Source organism: Suncus etruscus, chromosome 4 (genome assembly GCF_024139225.1).
Source record: "Suncus etruscus isolate mSunEtr1 chromosome 4, mSunEtr1.pri.cur, whole genome shotgun sequence".
Classification (NCBI taxonomy): domain Eukaryota; kingdom Metazoa; phylum Chordata; class Mammalia; order Eulipotyphla; family Soricidae; genus Suncus; species Suncus etruscus.
In genome coordinates, this window is record NC_064851.1 from 151,684,848 (window position 1) to 151,694,333 (window position 9,486).

General features: G+C 36.8%; 1 protein-coding gene and 1 long non-coding RNA gene across 2 annotated transcripts in view; both read left to right on the plus strand.

Annotated features, from left to right (window-relative positions):
• Nucleotides 1-9,222, plus strand: part of LOC126006498 (uncharacterized) — a 110,231-nt gene extending 101,009 nt beyond the window's left edge. The window contains exon 2 of the long non-coding RNA XR_007494857.1: nt 9,017-9,222. This is a non-coding gene — a long non-coding RNA (uncharacterized LOC126006498). The remainder of the gene's footprint in view (nt 1-9,016) is intronic.
• On the plus strand, nt 2,521-8,046 carry SMIM19 (small integral membrane protein 19). Its single transcript, XM_049771905.1, has 3 exons — nt 2,521-2,903; nt 4,880-5,004; nt 7,972-8,046. The coding sequence occupies exons 1-3, from the start codon at nt 2,785-2,787 to the stop codon at nt 8,034-8,036; spliced, it is 309 nt and encodes a 102-aa protein (XP_049627862.1). The 5' UTR covers nt 2,521-2,784; the 3' UTR covers nt 8,037-8,046.
• Nucleotides 9,223-9,486: the final 264 nt, after the last annotated feature.

Consider the following 9,486-nt stretch of genomic DNA (forward strand, 5'->3'; position numbering starts at 1 on the left):
AACCATTGAAATGCCCTTGGGTAGTTAGCTTTAGGAAGGGACTGAAGTGTTTGTAAGTTCAGTGATGGTTAGACTAGCATACTAGGAGAGGACAGTAATCTTAGGCCACATGCTGGTCTTGTTTAGAAGACAAGATCATGCCTTATTTCTCGCAGTCATGCCAAGGCATGTCTTTCTCAAGATAGAGAACTGGGCAGAAAGGTCCAAACTCAGAGCATAGCACTTTGATTACAGGCATGATTGTAATTGTATTTCAGTCATAAAGAACACACACCCCCTTCTGCACCCGTGTTCATAACATAGTCTATTAAAATAATGCATGTCCCTGGAATAGTACAACAGTAGTGTTCTAATATATAATACACAATAAAATTTTACTCAGTCAACTGGAATTCAGAATTCCTTTCTAAATATAATTAAAGACCCACATATTTGTAGCAAGAGGGAAACAATTAGAGGATTGTACCACTTGGCATGGCATATCCAGGATTTTGTGAAAAATTGAAGCAAATTCATGTGGCTCAAATCCACTAAGGAGTTAGTAAACAAGTAGACATATAATTTGACATAAACACTCCTATGTAATGTTCACAATGCTGTTCCCTTTTTCTTTGCTTTTTATTAGAAAATTTAAATTTTCCAATAAGATTCTAAGACCAAAAATTATAAGGACAATGATGTTCTAACTTTTCCATTTCTAAAGTAGGTAAATTACTTATTACATCTTATATACATCCAAAGAAACTCTGGGTGCAGTTTTAAGAAATAGAAATGGAGCTGTAGCACAAGCGATAAGGCTTCTACCCTGTCCTCGCTAGACTAGGACGGACTGACTGTGGTTCGATCCCCTGCCATCCCATTTGGTCCCCAAAGCCAGGAGCAATATCATAGCGCATAGCCAGGAGTAACCCCTGAGCGTCACCGGGTGTGACCCAAAAACTAAAAAAAAAAGAAAGAAAGAAATAGAAAATGAATAATGGCAAATCGTCTTTGCTCCCTACTCTCCAAAAACTATCCAGGCACTAAAGAGACAGTCCAAGGGTTAGATATTAACCCAGGTTAATCACTAGAACCATTAGGTTCACCTAATTTCGGGTGTGGCTCTCTCTGGAGGTTCTCTAAGCACCACAACGAGGCAGGGCCTGAGCAGCACTGATTCCTCACATTGCTCTACAGACTAGTTAGCTAAGAATCATCTGGAGGGGCCCCAGGTCCCCTCAGCACCACTTGGAGCTCCCCCAAATCCATGACCTATTTTTAACATCTAGGAATTGGGTATGGTTTGATGTTGAAATAGTATTTAAATCCTGCATTTATAAATGCTTATAATTGGGGGGGGTGATGCTTAGAGTTTTCTTCGGGCTCTGCACTCAGGAATTACTCCTGTTATGCTGGGGGAATGGGGAGTGGGTGGCAGGGGACTGTTGGATGCTGGAGATGAAACTTGGGTCCAGTTCGTGCAAGGCAAGCACCCTGTGGTTGTACTATCTCTCTGGTCCCTAACTATAATTTAAAAGTTACGTTTTTAGCTCATGGCTAATAGTTTATCGTTCCAGTCTTTATGTTCATCAAAAGCCAATAGATGCTATAGGGAAATGATTGTTGTCCCCTATATAACAGTAGATGCCAGAAACAGGAAAACTTGCCACCAGGTACATGAGCAGATCCCGAGACCCCGAGTGTATTTTCACTTTATGTTAAGAAAGCTAAAGAGAGAAGATTGTCCTTTAAACATTTCAAACTTGATAAGCCAAAAATATGCGTGCAAGAATATTTTGGAGGTTCGCAGAATATTTTGGTGGAAAGTTTCTGCAATCCCTTCAATGTTGTGTGATATGTAGAAGAAACTGGAAAGTAGTTTTCTTGGATATCATCATTATGCTTAATTAAAACCTGTCTTACAAACTATAGTATAGTTATCACCTATCATTCATCCATTTTCACCTTTTTATAGAATTCTGAAATTTCATTCCTGTGTTTCTTTCACATTTTACATTCTCTTACTTAGAATTTACCTTCTGACCGACACAAAAGAGGAATTTTCTCTTAAATATAATCTTTTTAAATTCAAAACTGTTAGACACCATTAATTACTCTTTTCCTTGCTATTTGATACATTTACTCTTACCACTCTTCTTTTCTGTGGGAATGTCCAAGGAATGCATTTCCTTGATAGAAGTCACAGCTGTGTAAATAGCAAAATGTAATTTATCCCATAACTTTTTTCAACCAAATTTGGCCAGCTGGTCAGAACTAGATAAAGTTCTAAACGTTTTCAGTTTCATGGGGAAGCATGTAGTCATGGCTTCCCATCTTTCCTAGTCTACTCTCACAGTCTGTTTTTATTCTCTTAACATCAAAGCCATTGTTTAGGACTGTGCTTTTAAATTTCCAGTTACTTTCAGTCTGGGTGATGGTTATAATCTCAAAATTGGGCAATGACAATCCTTTTGCTGTTATTTTTTTATTCCATGTTTTCACCTTTATGTAAGGAATTATAAGTGTTTTAAACTTCTCACAATAAGGAGAAATAAACTGCCTGCCTTAGTTATTGCCTAGAACAGGAGTTAGCAAACTGAAAGGGATATGCTGTAAATAAAGCGGCAGATTGTAAGCACTTGAGGACTATGAAAAATCAAGAATATTTAGTAGGTATTTACAATCATTTAAAATGTATCCATTTTGAAATGTAAGAATGTTCTTGGCAGACTGAATTTAGCCAGTCTTTCTTAATGTAAGAAAATTCCTTGCTTTTTCTTATAGCCCTTGCCTGGAGTTTACGGCATGATGGTGGGAGACGATGACTCTATGGATTACAGTGTTCATGAGGCCTGGAATGAAGCTACAAATGTTTATTTGGTGGTGATCCTTGTTAGCTTTGCTCTATTTATGTATGCCAAGAGGTAAAATGAAAGATTTTGTTATTATTGTCTCAAGGTAGATAAAAAATTGAGCATTTAAAAACCATGCTGATTTTGTTTTGTATTGTTACTGTATTAAATGCACAAAAGTAATTTCATTAGCATTTTTGTTCTAGTAGCATTTTGCTACTAGACTTTCTAGTTCTGGCAAGTAAGGTTGGACTTTGAAAACGCCATTGATTTTGCTTATTTGTTTTGTTTTGGTACAAGTCCCAGAGGACAGTACTTGTCAGTACTAGGAAACGTGGTGCTGCTGCTTGAATTGAGGTCTTCTGAATGGTGTGCTCTCTAGCTCTTTGAACCATTTCAGCAGCCTTGAAAATACAATTGCTTTAGGGATGAAGATTTAAGTGCAGGTCTGGACACCACCTGGACCAACTTCTAGAAACTCCCATCCTCCTATTACTAACTGAGTTCAACTTCGTCATCCAGCCTCGAGTCACTGTTGTTCTTGGATAAGCATCATTTTGGCAAATATTCTTGAAATGTAGAGACAATACTTCCTGTGTGTTCAGCAATTCTCTTCGCAGAGTTTAAACTTTTCCTTTTATTTCTTGTGCGTGATTCTGTCAGAACACTGACTTAATGAATAATATTGGTGTTACCTGACTATTTATATTTCATTTTACAAAAACTCTTGACTACGTGGACCTTAACTTTAACCTTTGTGTCCCTGATGTGCCAAGACATAGGGTAAATCATCAATAAATCTTATTGTAGGTGTAGTAAAGTGAGCTGTTCTCTTCCCCATTCCTTGGTTCCTATACCTCAAATAGAGTTTTAAAGGGGAAGATAGGGCAGGGGAGTTTGAATAGTTCAAAGGGATGGCATACATACTTTGTATACATGTTAGCCCCTGATTTTATTCCCCGTTACCTCATCATTCCCTGAGCACCTTTTAAAAAATAGTTTTTATTTAAAGCAAATGCATCACACAGTTGAAATAACTGATCATATACAAGGAGATACTTTTTTTTTTTTAATGAGAAAGAAATACTTTAAAGAAGAAAAACAGCATTAGACTTAGTTGTCAGCTTCTGCATGTACCACATGCTTCTAGGTATCTTCTTCCAGGGGAGTAAAACGGTCAGAATAGTAATTAGGAATTTGAAAGAACTGGTGTTTGGCCTGAGAAATAGTTCCTGGCCCAGATTTGCCCTCAGGTATACAAGTTTACCTTCCCTGACACATGACCCCAGAAGCAAGTGAATAGTAGCTGTCTATATTCTAGCAGGTAGGTGAGAAGTACTGGCTCACTCACAGCTTTCCTCTCCCAATAGCCACCTTCTTGGCTCTGCATTGTTTGAAATTAGAGGTCCTCTGATGGTAATATTAAATACATGACCTCACTGAGGTCATACTTTTTATTTAAAAAAAAAAAACACTTATATGTCCTTTTCCAAAAATAAGATGTGTTCACATTCTGAAACCTGGTAAGTTAGCACCGTTTGGATGACATGGTGAAGGAAAAATAGCAAATACATTTTTCTATATGCTATTTGGCCATTTGTAATAGAGGATAAAGCAGCTCATAGAAGAATTAGAAATGCATCACATTATATTAAGTGGTTGTAGATAGATATTTATACTTTTTTTTTTTTTTAAAAAAAGAGGACCACAACTTTGGTTTTGAATGATCCAAGGTCATTCTTGGAGGTGCTCAATGGCAATCTGAATCACACCTTTCAGTGCTTGGAGAACTATGTGGTGCCTAGAATTGAACCCATGGACTCCCCTCCCATGTGTTCTACCAAGTGGCTACCTCTCCAGCCCTTCTAGCTGCATACTTGAGGAAATGTTCAAGAAAGAAAACTTGAACCAAGGAGCATCTAACAGAGCCAGAAAGGAAATTGATTCATTGTCATTTGAGAGCTCTTAGTGTAGCTTTTGATAAGTATGGACATGAAGATATTACAGAGTAATACAAATTTCTCTCCTGTATTATTTTTATATTCTAGGAACAAAAGGAGAATTATGAGGATATTCAGTGTGCCATCTACAGCAGAAACCTTGTCAGAGCCCAACTTTTATGATACTTTAAGTAAAATTCGTTTAAGACAGCAACTAGAAATGTATTCTATTTGTAAGTATATTCTGTGATAACCTGTAGAAGTCATACATATATCTTTATTAATATGTCCTACAGCATGAAGTGCTATCTGTAGGTAGTAGAGAAGAACCAAAGCTTAAAATGTACAGTACTACTATACATTGTATATATAAATTATATATAGTTTTCTGAAGAATGATGTATGGCTTCCATGATGCATGAAGAGAAACAGGAAAGATCTAATAGTGTACTTACTAGAATGAATGCAACTCTTTTGATGTATATATGATAGGTATATTAAATTTTAGCACACATTGTTGGAGCCTTGCTTTGAATCTCTGGCTCAGCTGACTGAGAATATACATACATACATGCATAAACACATACATATTTTATATAAGTAGTGTCCCTGAAACATTTGTTAGTATCAGTTTTTTTTTAAAGGATTTTTTTTGGCCACACCCGGTATGCTCAGAAATCGCTCCTAGCTTGGAGGACCATATGGGACACCGGGGGATTGAACCCCGGTTTGTCCAGCACAAGGCATACACCTTACACCCTGAGCCATTGCTCCAGGCCCTCTTTAGTATCAGTTTTATCCTACATCTAGTTAACAGCATTTCCTTTTGGAAAAGGAACTGTGTAAGAACTGGCACTGATAATGTAGGAGGAAGATAAGCTTTTCATGATTCCCTTTTTTCTTCCTTTTGTGTTTTTTTTTTTTAAAGTATTCTTTTTTGTTTGTTTTTGTTTATTTGTTTGTTTTTGGTTTTTGGGCCACACCCGGCGGTGCTCAGGGGTTACTCCTGGCTGTCTGGCTCAGAAATAGCTCCTGGCAGGCACGGGGGACCATATGGGACACCGGGATTCGAACCAACCACCTTAGGTCCTGGATCAGCTGCTTGCAAGGCAAACACCGCTGTGCTATCTCTCCGGGCCCCTTCCTTTTGTGTTTTATAGCACCTAATAGATTACTAATTTGAAATAAGAAGTACAATTAACATAGTAACGTGTTCATATAAGATAATAATTTTTAAGTATCCTTGACAAAGGGATATACAAAATGTGGTAGATAAAGGCAGTAGAATTTTTTTAGGGGCCAGAGCAATAGCACAGAAGATAGGGTGTTTACCTTGCATGTTGTCAACCCAGGTTCGATTCTCAGTATCCATATGGTCTTACGAGTCTGTCAGGAGTAATTTCTGAGCATAGAGCTAAGAGTAACCCTTGATTACTGCCAGGTATGACCCTCCACCCGCCAAAAAAAAAATTTTTTTTTAGATTTTAAGAGGAAGGGAATTTGACACTTAAGTGAAAAACATGGATGGACCTTGAAGACATTGTAATTTATAATCATTCTTAGCATATACTTAAATAAAGCAATCACAAAGGAACAAATGTTAGAACATTAACTTGTATGAAACAAATTCATAGAGACAGAAAGTAAAATTGTGGTTGCCAAATCTAAGGGTGGAAAGAATAGGGTATAAATGATTAATGGTGAAAGTTCAGTTTTGGATGTGTTCTTTTGCACATAGGAGTTGGAGGAGTTAATGGTTGTTGTACAATAATTTGAGTACACCTGATACCAATTAAATACATTCAAAAAAATTTTTTTTTTTTTTTTTTTTGGTTTTTGGGTCACACCTGGCAGTGCTCAGGGGTTATTCCTGGCTCCAGGCTCAGAAATTGCTCCTGGCAGGCACAGGGGACCATATGGGGCGCCGGGATTCGAACCGATGACCTCCTGCATGAAAGGCAAACGCCTTACCTCCATGCTATCTCTCCGGCCCCACATTCAAAAAATTTTAAGATGACAAGTTTGGTTTTTTTTTTTTTTTTTTTTTGGTTTTGGGGGCCATACCCAATGGTGCTTAGGCATTACTCCTGGCTCTGCATTCAGAAACTACTCCTGGAATTCTCTTGGGGATGTTGGGAATCAAACTCAGGTCAGCCGCATGTAAGGCAAACTCCCAACCTGCTGTGCTGTCGCTTTGGCCCCAGATGATAGGGTTTAAGTATCCAATTAAAAAATAAATCTCATCAAAATTAAGTATTAAAGAGGAAAATACATCAAGAGGCCTAAATAGAAAATAAAACTTTTCATTGAAGTCTAGTTAAAACTGAGAAGTTATCTCCTCACTAACATAATAAACAATATAGCCTATATAATTTAAACCTTGTTATGTAGTTTATATATATAATAAAATATTTAGCAGAGGGCCCGGAAAGATAGCACAGTGGCGTTTGCCTTGCAAGCAGCCAATCCAGGACCAAAGGTGGTTGGTTCGAATCCCGGTGTCCCATATGGTCCCCTGTGCCTGCCAGGAGCTATTTCTGAGCAGACAGCCAGGAGTAACTCCTGAGCATTGGCCGGGTGTGGCCCAAAAACAAGCAAACAAACAAACAAACAAAAAAACAAAACAAAAAATATTTAGCAGAATACCTGTGCTTTTAAAGTGCATTTGTTTTCTTTTGTTGCTGTAGTTTTGCCACAAAACTAGTGGCCTAAAGCAAAACAAATATAACAGTCAAATTTCTTTTTTTTTTCTTTTGGGGGGCATTTATTCAGCTTACTCCTGGCTTTGTGCTCAGGGATCACTTTTTTGGAGCTTGGAGGAACATATATGAGGTGTGAGAATCAAACTTAGGTCAGCTATGAGCAAGGCAAGCACTTTACCTGCTGTTATTTCTCTGAACTAGTCAAATTTCTTATCCTGTGAACAAAAGCATGATTACTAACATGCTAAAAATGAGGAATTAAAAAAAATTATAAAAATCTTAATTCTAACTCTATATTTTAATACCTAGATAATATTGACAAAAAAGGATTATTAGTAATGTTAAAAATAAGAGGAGGATGACATGCATTTCCTCTAGAGGAAAAAAGATAATACAAAATGAATTCTTGAGAATAATGGATTGAATGTGATTTAATGATATTAACTGATAATTATTTTGCTGTTTTGTTCATTTTATCTCTTTCTTTTCTTTGAATAGCAAGAAAGCATGACTATCAGCAGCCACAAAACCAAGCTGACAGTGTACAGCTCTCATTGGAATGAACTGTTCAAATTTAGTTAATTGTTGTAAAATATAATCCAGTAGCAAGTTTTTAATTCTCCCCACTAAACTATGTAATATATATATTTTTTTGTTTTGGGGGCCATACCTGGCGGTGCACAGGGGTTGCTCCTGGCTCTGCACTCAGAAATCACTCCTGGAATGCCGGGGATTGAACCCGGCTCCATCCTGGGTTGGCTGTGTGCAAGGCAAATACCCTACTGCTGTGCTATCACTCTGGCCCAACTATGGACTATATTTTTAAAAAGGGTCATTAAGTACAGCCTTTGTGTACCTCAGAAGATACAATAACCAGAGACTATTCAGATTATCAGTAACTTTTATCTTGTGAAGCCCTTTGACTTCTTCAGGATAAGATCAACAAGGAGTCATAAATCACATCTTTGGAAGAGAAAATGTGTAGATAGTGATGTGAATATCTTTAATAAATTAGAAGATGAATTCTAGTCATTGGAATACATTTCTTTTCTTTTTTTTGTTTGTTTGGGACCTGTACCCAGCAGCCTTCAAAACTTTCACCTGACTATGTGCTCAGAGATCCCTTCTTGTGGTATGATCACTCCTCAGTGGAACATATTTGATGCCGGAAATTTAATCTGGATTTCTTCATGCAAGGCAAGCAACTTATCTGCTACAGTACTCTCCAGTCACAACTTTTAGATTATTTTTATGTAAGAAAAGTAATGTGGATAATGGACTAGTTTATGTTCTTCTTGTGGTCATCACCACTGTTTTATTGCATTAACTGTTGTAACTGCTTTAGAACTAATACAGTTGACTATCTTGGGATCATGAACCCATTTACTTATTTTAGAAACATTCCCAAACTGAAACAATTTCTTCTTAATTTTAGCGCCATAAAATTGTTATTTGGTTGTAACTTTTTCAATCCCACAGCTCTTTTTCTATCAGAAGTGGGTTATTTTTTTGTTTGTTTTGTTTTGTTTTGTTTTGAGCATAGAAGAGTCATGCTGCTGAATAACTGGGCTTTTTTTTTGTTGTTGTTGTTGTATTCCAAATTATTGAAAGCAACTGACTTCAGTTGTTAATCATCAATGATTAATATAACTGTTGATTTGTGGGTTTTTTAGTGTGAGTGTGAGAAGTTTCACTGTAGACTTCTTATATCTTCTATCATGTATTGTACAATAAAATACTTTAATCAAATTTTTTATTTTTATTTCAGTAAAAAATAGTTGGACTATTTGTTTAACTCAAAAAATTTGTTTAGCCTTAGCTATTAATTTTCAGACCTAAAACTAATATTTCAAGCATTTTTTCTTTTTTCCCTTCTAATTGTGAAGTGGGGGTGGGCGAGTATGGTACCTGGGATCAAATGCAGGATTCATACATGTAAACATTACATATACTTTACCACTGAGCCACATCCCTGGTCCCAATAGTATAAATTTTAAATGGAAAATTTTAAAC

What these genes read in the sequence shown, in the direction of transcription:
- SMIM19 (XM_049771905.1), top strand. Translation starts at nt 2,785, where the DNA reads ATGATGGTGGGAGACGATGACTCTATGGATTACAGTGTTCATGAGGCC. An exon ending in CTATTTATGTATGCCAAGAG is followed by an intron (nt 2,904 to 4,879) that starts GTAAAATGAAAG and finishes TTTATATTCTAG; the next exon opens with GAACAAAAGGAGAATTATGA. An exon ending in ACTAGAAATGTATTCTATTT is followed by an intron (nt 5,005 to 7,971) that starts GTAAGTATATTC and finishes TTCTTTGAATAG; the next exon opens with CAAGAAAGCATGACTATCAG.